Consider the following 14278-nt stretch of genomic DNA (forward strand, 5'->3'; position numbering starts at 1 on the left):
TTTGAATGAAATTGTGAAAGAACAGAATGGGGCAGAGAAAAATCTCGGATACAGGGGCCACAAAAGTTTAAGGAACCTTCCTTCTAACCTGTCAGTACTGTCGCTGCTGTAACAATTCAAACCTCTGCCCCGTGATCCCAAATTGAACCATAAAAGTTTACAGCACCGACAGAGCCGACGGAGTACATGGAGTGGGGAACTGAAGGTTAATGCAAGAGCACCCAAAGGGTTAAGATGCTTTTAGTTTCAAAGACTTCAGAACTTGTGATGGGATTATCATTGCAAGTAGTTTTTTGATAAAATATTATTAAATATTGAAATACTGCAATATTTTGGAATAAATGTTATTATCTCCAATGTTTTCAATTTAATGTAAATGCTTGAAAAGAAAACCACCGCTTGAAGTATTTTGGAATTTTAATTGAATGTTACCATTTTAGTATTTAGCTGTCTTCTGTTTCTTTTTATTAATTTTATATAGCTGGCATTGACCTGGTCCTTCATTATGGTGCCTATTGTGCTAGGCATTACATTTTTTGGCATTACTGAATGGATTGTTGCTTTCAGTTGCTTAATCCCCAGTGGCAACTTTCACATCTTGAGCCCAATTTTGTAGTTTCATCTATTGTATTCAATTCTGTATCACAATCAAAGTATGGCATAAATAACTTTCATTTTGCTTTATTTAAGTCAAACAGTACAGATTTTCCCTTTTTGCAAACCAGCATTGTTTAGGTGAGATGAAGATAAAACTGCTCCATTTTATTAGATTAACAAGCCAGTAAGATTAATGTTTTCCTCTGTCTGAACACTTGCCACGTCACACAGTGTTGCATTGGTGCCAGTTCAAATCTTGTGAATTTTAACTGCAGCTTGTTCAAGTATCCTTATAATGCCATTCTTGCCATGCCATAGTTGGGTATTTTGATATGTTTCTGCATACAGTTCTCAACCAGTTCCTTGGGCCCTGAACTTGTCAGACATCTCAACATAACAACCAATTCAAAGAATGCAACTCCTGGTGGGATCAGAGACAAATTAACCCAAACTGCTCTGGAATGTATTCATGCCTTAGCTGCAATCAGGCAAAACACTCGGGTCTGATTTTTCATGCTGGTTTTTCTCTCTTGTAGTTTTCTCTTTCACTTTTCTTATTTAGCAGCGCAGTACATGAAGTGACATTTTCTTTTGTTCCTTTTCCACCCTCCTCTGCCCCTTCACTTGCTTAAACCTATTACATTTCTAACTTTTTTCCAATCCTGTTGAAAGATCATTGACCTGAAATGTTAACCTTGTTTCTCTCCACAGATGCTGCCTGACCTGCATTTCCAGCACTTTTTGTTTTTATTTCAGATTTCCAGCATCTGCAGTATTTGGTTTTTGCCTTAAGCAAGTTATGTTGATTTTTTATATAATATTTGAAATTCCTTGCTGTTTGTGACCTTTTTAGGGTTTAGAAGCAGCAGTGGTTTGAATTTAATACGTTTCACTATTCCCACATATATAAGTTGTTTTGAAATGTTGATGATGCCACTTGCTCCCTTTACTGGTATTTGAATCATTACTGAAGCATTGAGCACGGACATGCCGAATATAATTGGATAAACAATATGAGGCCAATCAGTCTCCTGGAACACTATCTCTATGCAAACAACATTGCAAGATTAATTGGCAATGAAGGATTATGTACGTGCTTTAAATGAATAGATTTGAAACAGAGATTTCATAAGTTGTCTGGAACTGTCTGTCCCTTCGGCCTAATTGAGTGAGTGGCCTAGGGAAATCTTTGCAGGGAAAAATTAAGAGGGTTTAATATCCTCATTTAATGATTTCACTTGCAGCTCCTGAAAGATAAGAGTTGTGTGTGCTGCATATTTGGTCTATAAACACTGAAATAAGTTCTGAAAGGATTTCTCAAATATTTATCTTGAGTGTTTTACTTCTTTATTCGCTCTAAATCTTTTCCCTTTTTCAAAATTCCTTTCATTGTCACAAATTGAAGCTTGTTATCCCAATCGATCCTCTCTGCCTTGCAAAATGCAGGAAAAACTGACACTCCTGGTCATACCACCTGCTCATTACTCACAGGGTTTATCATTGTTGTGACTGTGTCAAAACTTTCAGTCCTACACTACCTTACCGGCTTGGCCTAAATAGCCAAGTGGTTATGGTACTGGGTTTGTAACCCCAAGATCAAGAGTTCAAATCTCACAATGGCAAACTATGAAACAATGTAACTTCATCTGAATAAGAACGGATGGAAATGTGTTTGTACTCGAAAGAGTTACACTACCTTACCCTCATTCCAAGAGAAGGTGCCACAAGACCTTTGCAGGAAAGAGGTTTAGAAAGAAAATGGAAGTTTTAAAGATTTTGTACCATGAATGGTTGATCAGTAATTGCGTTTGTGCAATTCTAGACCCTACCCCAGAAGAAAGAGCCCAGAAAATTGCCAAAGCTGTGCGCAAACAGTCAACAGAAGTGAAGGAAAATTGGGAGCAGCTGAACACCCGCGCAAGCAACTGGCAGGAGCAGGTGGAAAAGGCCTTGGAGAAACTTCAGGAACTACAAAAAGCAATGGATGACCTCGAGGCTCATGTGATAGCAGCTGAAAGTGTCCGCACTGATTGGCAACCTGTTGGTGACCTGCTTATTGACTCCTTGCAAGATCATATTGACAAAACCACAGTAAGTGCAATCACTTTACTTTTCATTTATGAACAGAACTCAACAGAATTCTATCTCTAAACAAGAAACGATATGAACACTGAAATACAGATATCAATTGTATGGTCGTTGACATTTTATAAATTAAAACTACTGAATTGAGCACTGTGTCTAATGATAACACTATAATAATATTATTTAGTGTTATAGAGGATTCCACTACTCAGTGGAATTAGATGATTTATCTGCTGAATGTATTGTTATCAGGGTTAATACCATTTGAATAGAGTTTAGAGTTGAAACCTGCACAATTGTATTGATTTTTTTAATGAATGTTTCTCATTGGGATTCCCTCAGTGGCTAACTTGTTAAAGCATTAACCAGCTCAACCAAATCAATCCCTGCTCTTTGCTGAATTAGTTGATCTCGGTTGGGACAACATCATGAGTCCAATAATTGGTCTCAATCCTCACTAAGTTATTGATGGGGAGACTAGACCTGAACATGCCAATATCTTCAAAAGAGGCTAGGGGAATCAAGGGACATGAAGATAGGGTGGGAAAGTTGAATTGAGGTAGAAGTTCAGCTATGATTATATTGAATGGCAGAGCAGGCTTGAGCCTTGTACCCCTATTTCTTTTCTTTTGGAAAGGAGGGAAAATTAATAAAAACTACTAAAGTCCAAACATACATCATTCAACAACCTTGTACAATCCAAACAAATCTTGTTCAGCATATTAATAATGGTAACTATCAATCCTGATCTACCATCTTAGCAGTTCTAATCTGACCATTAGGGGACCTGTTTTGTGACTTTCTTGAAGGATCTTCAAACCCATGAAAGCTAGCCGTCCTTGGTCTTAAAATCATTGTCATTTTCATTGAAACATAGAATTATACAGCTCAGAAGGTCAGCATTCAGCCTATTACAGGTCTTTGAAAGAGCTGCCCAATTAGTCTTGTTACGTTAATCCGCTACAGCAATAACTCCAACAACTTACATTAAAGGCACTATATAAATATAATAAAACATCTGAAAATGCATCAGGGGAGCATTATGGAATAAAAGTCAGACATTGGGTCACATAAGGAGATATTTGGTCAGATGACCAAAAGCTTGGTCAAGGGAGGAGGCTTTAGGAAGTGTCATAAAGGAGGAAAGTGAGTTAGCAAGGCGGAGCGTGTAGGAAGGCAATTCCAGAGCTTGTGGCCGAAGCGATTGAATGCAGCCACCAATGGTGGAGCAGTTATAATCAGGCATGGGCAACATGAAAGAATTAAAGAAGTGCAGATACAGTATCTGAAAGGAATATGTTGTAATAGTCAAGTCTAAAGTAACAAAGACACGAATGAGAGTTTCAGCAGCCATTGAGCTGAGACGGGAGTGAAGCTGGGCAATGTTACAGAAGTGGAAATAGGCCATCTTAGTGATGACATGAATATGTGGTCGGAAGCTCACTGTGCGATCAAATACGACATCAAGGTTCCAGACAGTCTGGCTTAATCTCAGACTGTTGTTAGGGAGAGCAATGGAGTCAGTCGTTTGGGAATGGAGATTGGAGGGGGAATGAAAACAATGGCTTCAGTCTTTCCAATATTTAATGGGCATTTCTTCCTAGTCCTGCAATTTTCTGCCCTGTTTAAAGGGTATTATTGACAAAAAAACAGAAACATAAGTAATTTCTTGCCTTTTCTTGTCAATATTTCTTGATCTGTTTTCCACTATATTCTCCAAGTGCTATTAAAACATGTACAGTATACTAGTTGAATCATTGAACCTTTCAATTGAGGTGTTAAGAATGTAGAATATAAGGTTAAATTTCTTTTATTGAAAATCTAAGTGAAGGACTAAACCCAAATGAATAGTGATACCAAGAGTGAAAGGAATTAGATGCAACCACCACCAAGTAAATAAAAATAGTAATGATTAGGTGATATTAACTCTATGTTCTTGAGGGTGGAGAACAAAGGTCAACCTCCCCTCCATTAGTGGGGAGGATTAGTTGGGTGGGTTAAGAATCTACAATGAAATAGATTTACACAGTCTAACGAAAACATTGCCTCAGTCTTTGCTTTCTACCATGACTATAGTTTTAACTTGTTCTGTTTTGAATGGTTAGGATTAGAAATGCTACATTTGACCTCATTACAGCCTTGGTTCAAACATGGACAAAAGAGCTGAACTCCAAAGGTGAGGTGAGAGTGACTGCTCTTGTCTTCAAGGCAGCATTTGACCGAGTGTAGTATCAAGGAGCCCTAGTAAAACTGGAGTAACGGGAATCAGGGAGAAAACTTTCTGCTGGTTGGAGTCATACCTAGCACAAGGAAAGATGGTTGTGGTTGTTGGAGGGCAGTCATCTCAGCACTATGACATCACTGCAGAGGTTCCTCAGGGTAGAGTCCTTGGCCCAACCATCTTCAGCTGCTTCATCAATGATCTTCCTTCCATCATAAGGCCTGAAGTGGGGATGTTCGCTGATGATTGCACAATGTTCAGCACCATTTGCGACTCCTCAGAGACTGAAGCAACCCATGTCCAAATGCAGCAAGACTTGGACAATATCCAGGCTTGGGCTGACAAGTGGCAAGTAACATTCGCACCATACAAGTGCCAGGCAATGACTATCTCCAACAAGAGAGAATCTAACCATCGCCCCTTGACATTCAAAGGCACTACTATCACTGAATCCCCCACTATCAACATCCTGGGTGTTACCACTGACTGGACAGTGAACTGGACTAGCCATATAAATACTGTGGCTACAAGAGCAGGTCAGTAGCTAGGAATCCTGTGGCGAGTAACTCGCCTCCTGACTCCCCAAAGCCTGTGCACAGTCTACAAGGCACAGGTTAGGAGTGTGATGGAATACTCTTCACTTCCCTGGATGAGTGCAGCTCCAACAGCACTCAAGGTGCTTGACACCATCCAGGTCAAAGCAGCCTGCTTGATTGGCACCACATCCATAATCATTCTCTCCTTCCACCACTGACACACAGTAGCAGCATTGTTCACCATCTACAAGATGCACTGTAGAAACACACGAAGGCTCCTTAGACAGCACCTTCTAAACCCATGACCACTACTAGCTAGAAGGACAAGGACAGCAGATAGATGGGAATACCACCACTTGGAAGTTCCCCTCCAAGCCATACACCATCCTGACTTGGAAATATATTGCCATTCCTTCATTGTCACTGGGTCATAATCCTGGAACTCCCTTCCTACCTGCACTGTGGGTGTACCTACACCACATGGATTGCAGCGGTTCAAGAAGGCAGCTCACCACCACCTTCTCAAGGGCAAATAGGGATGGGCAATGAATGCTGGCTCAGCCAGCAAAGCCCACATCCCCTGAATGAAAAAAAAATTGATATTCTGATATTGTAAATTTTAGACAAAGACCACATTTGGCCTATTATTAAGTCATTTTAGGCACCTCTATTTCGTCCATAAATACTCTAATTTCTTTCTTTTGATTAACCTTTTAATCATTCTCTGCTATTCTTTATATTCTGTCCAATCATCTGCCCTGCCACTCATCTTTGCGGAGTTGTATGCTTTTTCCTTAAGTTTGATGCTGTCCTTAACATCTCTAGTTAAGTGATGGTTGGCCCTCCCCTTGTAAGTAGGAATGTACTTATTCTGAATAATCTGGAATATCCCCTTAAATGTCTGCCATTGCTTCTCTATTGATCTATCCTCTAGCCTAGTTTCCCAGTTCATTTCAGCTAGCTCAGCTTTCATCTCCACATAGTTGCCCTTATTTAAGTTTAATATACTAGTCTTAGGCCCACTCTTTTCCCTTTCAAACTGCACGTAAAATTCAATCATATTGTGGTCGCTGCTACCTAGCAGTGCCTTTACTCTGAGGTCATTCATTAATCCTGTCACGTTACACAATACCAAATCTAACATACCCTGATCTCTGGCTGGTTCCAGAACATGCTGCTCTAAGAAACTATCTCGAAAGCATTCTAAGATCTCCTCATCCAGGCTACTAATGCCAATCTGATTTTTCCGGTTTATGTGTAGATTAAAATCACCCATGATTATTGCCATCCCTTTATCACAAGCACACAATATTTTCCCTTGAATACTTTGTCCTACACTGTGGCTATTGTTAAGGGGGCCTGTCGACCCCTCCCATTAATGATTGCTTTCCCCTACTATTCCTCACCTCTACCCAAACCGATACTACATCCTGATCTCCTGAGCCAAGGTCATTTCTAACTATTGCACCAATATCCTCTATGATTAACAATGCTACCCCTCCACCTTTACCTAGCTTCCTATTCTTCTTGAATGTCATGTACCCTTCAATATTAAGGACCCAAACTTTTTCATCCTGCAGCTCTATCTCCATAATTGCTATCAGATCATATTTATTTACTTCAATGTGGGCCATCGATTCATTTGCTTTGTTATGAATGTACATGCATTCAGATAGAGAGCCTTCAGTCTTGTCTTTTTATCACCTTTGCAATATGTAGTCTTGACTGTTGATGTATTCTTAGGCTTTTTCTCTCTGTCCCTCATTTCTCATATTACTATTTTGCTCTCCTGTCTTGACTCTACACCTTGAATTGTTACTTCCACCCAAGCTTGATTCCTCATCCCTCTTGTTTAGTTTAAACCCCTCTCTACTTCCCTAGTTATGCGATTTGCAAGGACATTTCACGTGTAAACCATCCCAACGGTACAGCCGCCACTTTCCCCAGTACTGATGCCAGTGCCGCACAAACTGGAACCCACTTCTCCCACACCATCTTTGAGCCACGCATTTGTCTCTCTAATCTTATTTGTCCTATGCGAATTTGCATGTTGCTTTGTTAATGTTCCAGAGATTATTACCTTTGAGGTTCTGCTTCTTAATTTGGTACCTAGTTCCTTATACTGACTTTGCAGAACCTCTTTCCTAGTTCTACCTATGTCATTGGTACCTAGATGGACCATGGCGACTGGATCCTCCCCCTCTCACTGCAAGTTCCTCTCCAGCCCTGAGCAGATGTCCCAAACTCTGGCACTGGGCAGCCAACATAGCTACCTGGACATCCTGTCCTCTATCATGGAGGTCTTAGACGACAGTACTCAGGAGACCCTGGACAAACCGCTAACTCCTGACGAACTGACTAAGGCCCTTGAGTCCTTCGAGAAGAATAAAACTCCTGGAAGCGACAGCTTGCTGGTAGATTCAGCTCTGTGGGACTAGATCAGCCCAGACCTGCTAGAAGTGTACGAGAGTATGCTCCTGGCCGGCAGTATGTCAGATTCCATGAGGAAAGGCATCATCACCCTCATCTACAAGCACAAGGGGGAAAGGGAGGAAATTATAAATTGGCGACCCATTTCACTGTTGAATGTGGACCATAAGATTCTGTCCAAGGTCATCGCCAATCGGGTCAAATCCGCTCTGGAATTGGTGATCCACCCCGACCAGACCTGCACTGTGCCAGCCAGGAAGATCTCTGACAGCCTAGCATTGCTCAGGGATACGATTGCCTATGTGCAGGACAGGGGGGTGGACACCTGCCTCATCAACCTGGAGCAGGAGAAGGCCTTTGACAGAATATCACACACCTACATGGTGGATGTGCTCTCCAAAAATGGGGTTTGGGGAGGGAATTCGCAATAGGATCCATCTGCTCTACACTAACAGCAGTAGTGCAGTCTCAATCAATTGGTGGGAATCAGATAGCTTTCCTATTAAATCTGGAGTCAGGCAGGGCTGCCCTCTCTCGCCTGTTCTTTTCGTGTGTTGCATAGAGCCCTTTGCTGAGTCCATCAGGAAGGATCCGGGCATAAGAGGAGTGACGATCCCAGGCAGTGGAGGCACTCAGATCAAAGCCTCCCTGTACATGGACCATGTTGCCATCTTCTGCTCAGATCCGCTGTCGGTACGCAGACTGATCCACATCTGCGACCAGTTCAAACTGGCCTCGAGAGCCAAGGTAAATCGTGGGAAGAGCGAGGCTATGTTCTTCGGGAACTGGGCTGACCGATCCTTTGTCCCCTTCACTGTCAGGGCTGACGGCCTGAAGGTGCTGGGGATATGGTTCGGAGGGACTGGGGCATGCGTTAGAAACTGGAAGGAGCGAGTGTCTAAGGTGAAAAGGAAACTGGGCATGTGGGAGCAGCGCTTACTCTCCATTGCTCATAAGAACCTGGTCATCAGGTGTGAGGCACTCTCGCTGTTACTGTATGTGGCGCAGGTCTGGCCCATTCCACACTCCTGCGTGGTGGCGATCACCCGAGCCATCTTCTGCTTTATCTGGAGGTCGAAAATGGATCATGTCCGCAGGGACGCGATGTACAAGCCTCTAGATAAAGGGGGAAAAAATGTGCCCAACATCGCCCTCATACTGATGGCCACCTTTGTGTGTGGCTGCATCAAGCAATGCATAGACCCTCAGTACTCAAACACCAAGTGTCACTACCTGCTGAGGTTCTACCTGTCCCCAGTGTTGCGAAGGATGGGTCTGGCCACACTGCCGCAGAACGCTCCAAGTAGTTGGACCGTGCCATACCACCTGTCCCTCGTGGAAAAATTTATGCAGAGAAACAGCTTTGACCACAAGTCCATCAGGCAGTGGTCGGTATGTAATGTCTTAAAGGCCCTGAGGGAAAAGGAGAGGGTGGATCCTGTGGGATGGTTCCCTGAGCAGACTGTCAAAGTCATTTGGCAGAATGCTTCATCACCAGAATTTTCCAACGAGCACCAAGACGTAGCTTGGCTGGTGGTGAGAAAGGCCCTCCCCATCAGATCCTTCCTACATGCCAGGAGTCTCACCCCCTCGGCACGTTGCCCTCGAGGTGGCTGTGGTGGGGACGAGAACGTTGTTCACTTCCTTGTAGATCGTGCCTTTGCAAAGAAAGTCTGGAGAGAGATGCAGTGGTTTCTGTCAAGGTTCATCCCAAGCAGTTCTGTGACACAGGACTCTGTGCTCTACGGGCTGTTCCCAGGGACACACACCGAGGCAAACATCAACTGCAGCTGGAGGATCATCAACTTGATGAAAAACGCTCTTTGGTCTGCCCGAAACTTGTTGGTCTTCCAGTGCAAAGAGTTGTCCCCGACCGAGTGTTGCAGACTGGCACATTCCAAGGTCCAGGACTACGTGCTGAGGGACGCACTAAAGCTTGGGGCAGCCGCCGCAAAGGCACAATGGGGAAGGGTCGCTGTCTAAGACCTCTCTGCCACAGTGCACCGAGGGCCTGGGAACTGTTTAGAGCCCCTTGGGCTGTATAGCTCAAAATGAATGTCTGCAAATGATTGTAATATTCATTTATTGTATTGATGCACCTCGTGATACATGTTGTAAAAGTTGAACCTGATCGTACCTTTGTCATGGTGATTTTGAAATGGTTTGGTATTTTCTTCCAGATATTTTATGAATAAAGTATATTTTTCCAAAAAAAAATTAGCCACCTGGATATCAACAGTCAAGACTTGCTGCAGTAAACAGTGTCAATCCCCCTAAACACACTATCCCCTACTACCATTACATTCCTTTATGCTCCCCAACTTGAACGGCTTCCTGTACCACAGTGCCATAGCCAGCCAGCTCACCCACCTTACAGACTTCGCTTTCATTCACACAGGTTGTGAGTACCTCAAACCTATTTGACAATTGCAAAGCCTGAGGCTCCTCCCCTACTGTCTGCTTGGTCCCATTACCTGACTCACTGACAGTCACATCCTCCTGTCCCTCACTGCTGACCAAAACAGATGACCCTCTTCTGAGGTGTGACTGTCTTCTGCAATAAAGTATCCAGGTATTTCTCCCCCTCCCTTATGTTGTACAGTGTCTGCATTTCGGCTTCCAGATCAATAATCCTGATCCGGAATCCCTCTAGCTGCTTACACTTCCTGCAGATGTGTTTGTCATGGATTGCCTTGGTGTCGAAAAGCTCCCACAGCTCACAGCTGCAACTTAACACCTGTCCCGCCATTCTAACTTATGTTATTCAGTTAATTTACTTTAATTACTTTCTTCCTATGTATGCTACAATTTACTGTGTTTATTAAATGCTAGTACCACTGACAACTAAGGGTTATATGCTTCTTAACTACAAGGTATGTGTTTGAGATGTTTGTTTAAATTACTTTATTTTATTGCTCTTTTTATCTTTATTGTTTGATTTTAATTTTAAAGTTTTCAAATGTTGGTTTATTATTTTAAATTTCAGTTATTTTTATTTATAGATCTATCTTAACTTGCCTGCCTAGGCTGGTTTCTCTCACAGTCCCTTAGACTAACCACATACTGGCCAATTGACTTACTGGCTTCCTGAGTCGTTACAGTTGCTTCTTTTCTTTTTCCCGGACTGCAGCCTCACAGCAGCTGAAACAGTGATACAGTTGATACGGTGTGCTGCTCAGCTCCCGATTGTCTCCCGCAGGTCTGCTCTTTTCTGACTCCCAGCAGGGTACCAAGGTACCCAAACTGAAGTCCCCACCACTCCCTGCGTCCTTTTCAAACTGAAGTCCCTGCTGCTCTCTGCACCCGTTTCAAACTGAAGTCCCTGCTGCTCTCTGCACCCGTTTCAAACTGAAGTCCCTGCTGCTCTCTGCACCCGTTTCAAACGGAAGTCCCTGCTGCTCTCTGCACCCGTTTCAAACTGAAGTCCCTGCTGCTCTCTGCACCCGTTTCAAACGGAAGTCCCTGCTGCTCTCTGCACCCGTTTCAAACTGAAGTCCCTGCTGCTCTCTGCACCCGTTTCAAACTGAAGTCCCTGCTGCTCTCTGCACCCGTTTCAAACGGAAGTCCCTGCTGCTCTCTGCACCCGTTTCAAACGGAAGTCCCTGCTGCTCTCTGCACCCGTTTCAAACGGAAGTCCCTGCTGCTCTCTGCACCCGTTTCAAACGGAAGTCCCTGCTGCTCTCTGCACCCGTTTCAAACGGAAGTCCCTGCTGCTCTCTGCACCCGTTTCAAACGGAAGTCCCTGCTGCTCTCTGCACCCGTTTCAAACGGAAGTCCCTGCTGCTCTCTGCACCCGTTTCAAACGGAAGTCCCTGCTGCTCTCTGCACCCGTTTCAAACTGAAGTCCCTGCTGCTCTCTGCACCCGTTTCAAACGGAAGTCCCTGCTGCTCTCTGCACCCGTTTCAAACGGAAGTCCCTGCTGCTCTCTGCACCCGTTTCAAACTGAAGTCCCTGCTGCTCTCTGCACCCGTTTCAAACGGAAGTCCCTGCTGCTCTCTGCACCCGTTTCAAACTGAAGTCCCTGCTGCTCTCTGCACCCGTTTCAAACTGAAGTCCCTGCTGCTCTCTGCACCCGTTTCAAACGGAAGTCCCTGCTGCTCTCTGCACCCGTTTCAAACGGAAGTCCCTGCTGCTCTCTGCACCCGTTTCAAACTGAAGTCCCTGCTGCTCTCTGCACCCGTTTCAAACGGAAGTCCCTGCTGCTCTCTGCACCCGTTTCAAACGGAAGTCCCTGCTGCTCTCTGCACCCGTTTCAAACTGAAGTCCCTGCTGCTCTCTGCACCCGTTTCAAACGGAAGTCCCTGCTGCTCTCTGCACCCGTTTCAAACGGAAGTCCCTGCTGCTCTCTGCACCCGTTTCAAACGGAAGTCCCTGCTGCTCTCTGCACCCGTTTCAAACGGAAGTCCCTGCTGCTCTCTGCACCCGTTTCAAACGGCCAACTCTTTAGACTATTTATCCTCAGCTCCGAAACTCTTTCCTTGCAGCTCATTTCTTTTAGTTCAGCCTTGTTGCTCTTCTCTGTGCCCTTTCTATTGCAAATTCAGGATATATTTTTATGGCATTGTACTAAAGCTGAACAGACTGTTCCTCCTAGCAAATCAGAAAACCTTACATTTTTGCACATTATCTTCCGTCTGTCATGTTCTTGCCCACTCACTGGGCAGAATTTTACAGCCCGTTTCGGCGGGGACAAGGCCGTAAAATGCGGCGAGCCATTATAAACCCCATTGACTTCAGCGGGGACATAAAGTCCTGCTGTTGTAAAATTCTGTCCAACTCCCAAAAATGGGTATCAGCCTTAGATGTTTGTTGTCTGCAGGTCTCTCTGTGGAGTTTGAGCACAGCTTGCACCCAGAAGCAACATAATCTGCTTTTCCACTTAGAACATTCTTTGTGCCAATGAAAAATTTGTGACTGGTTAGTTCTTCATATGTTTGGTATATTGCAGGTACAAGGGAAGCAAATCAGCAGAGGCATTAGTGGAGTACAGAGAGTGCAGAAAGCAATTAGGAGAGTAAAGAGGGGATATGAGAAAGCTCTGGCTGGTAAAAGTAGGGAAAATCCCAAGCTTTCTATAAGTATATCAATGGTTATCCTCTAACCAGGGAAAGAGTAGGGCCCATAAGGGACCAAGGGGGAAATCTATGGGTGGAGCCAGAGGGCATCGCTAGAGTGTTGAATGAATACTTCACATCCGTCTTCACCCAAGAGAATGAGGATGAAGGTATTGAACTTGGGGAGAGAGACTGCGAGGTTCTTAGGCAAATTGATATAGGGAGTGACAAGGTATTGGAAGGTGTTGGCAGACTTAAAAGTGGACAAATCTCCAGGTCCAGATTTAAGAAGGGTTGTAGAGATAAGCCAGGGAAGTACAGGCCAGTGAGTCTCACGTCAGTGGTAGGGAAACTCTTGGAGTAATTTCTGAAGGAGAGTATCTATCTCCACTTGGAGAGGCAAGGTTTGATCAGGGATAGTCAGCATGGCTTTGTCAGAGGGAGGTCATGCCTAACAAATTTGATTGAATTTTTTGAGGAGGTGACCAGTGGTGTAGATGAGGGTAGTGCAGTTGATGTAGTTTATATGGATTTCAACAAAGCCTTTGTCAAGGTCCCACATGGAAGACTTATAAGAAGGCACATGCACATGGGATACAGGGTAATTTGATAAGGTGGATTCAAAATTGGCTTAGTTGTAGGAGACAGAGGGTGATGACAGAAGGCTGCTTTAGTGACTGGAAGCCAGTGTCCAGTGGAGTACCACAGGGATCTGTGCTGGGCCCCCTATTATTTGTCATTTATATTAACGACGTAGATGACTATGTGGGGAGTAGGATTAGTAATTTTGCGGATGACATAAAGATTGGCCGGGTGGTTAACAGTGAGGTTGAGTGTCTTGGGCTACAGGAAGATATAAATGGGATGGTCAAATGGGCAGATAAGTGGCAGATGGAATTTAACCCTGAAAAGTGTGAGGTGATACACTTTGGAAGGAGTAATTTGACAAGGAAGTATTCAATGAACAGCATGGCACTAGGAAGTTCTGAGGAACAAAGGGACCTTGGCATGTGTGTCCATAGATCTCTGAAGGCAGAGGGGTATGTTAGTGGGGTGGTGAAAAAGGCATATGGGACACTTGCCTTTATCAATCGAGGCATAGATTACAAAAGTAGGGAGGTTATGTTGGAGTTGTATAGAACCTTGGTGAGGCCACAGCTGGAGCACTGTGTGCAGTTCTGGTTGCCACATTATAGGAAGGATGCGATTGCATTGGAGGGGGTGCAGAGGACATTCACCAGGATGTTGCCTGAGATGAAACGTTTAAGTTATGAAGAGAGGTTGGATCGACTTGGGTTGTTTTTGTTGGAGCAGAGAAGACTGAGGGGGCGACCTGATCGAGGTGTACAAGATT

General features: G+C 44.1%; 1 protein-coding gene across 8 annotated transcripts in view; it reads left to right on the plus strand.

The window, feature by feature from the left end:
- Positions 1–14278, plus strand: part of utrn (utrophin) — a 664110-nt gene that overhangs the window by 456875 nt on the left and 192957 nt on the right. For all 8 annotated transcript variants that reach the window (XM_041182782.1, XM_041182783.1, XM_041182789.1 and 5 more), the window contains one exon: positions 2420–2688. In XM_041182782.1, coding sequence (XP_041038716.1) covers positions 2420–2688 — 269 coding nt within the window. The remainder of the gene's footprint in view (positions 1–2419; positions 2689–14278) is intronic.

Source organism: Carcharodon carcharias, chromosome 2 (genome assembly GCF_017639515.1).
Source record: "Carcharodon carcharias isolate sCarCar2 chromosome 2, sCarCar2.pri, whole genome shotgun sequence".
In the NCBI taxonomy this organism is placed as follows: Eukaryota; Metazoa; Chordata; class Chondrichthyes; order Lamniformes; family Lamnidae; genus Carcharodon; species Carcharodon carcharias.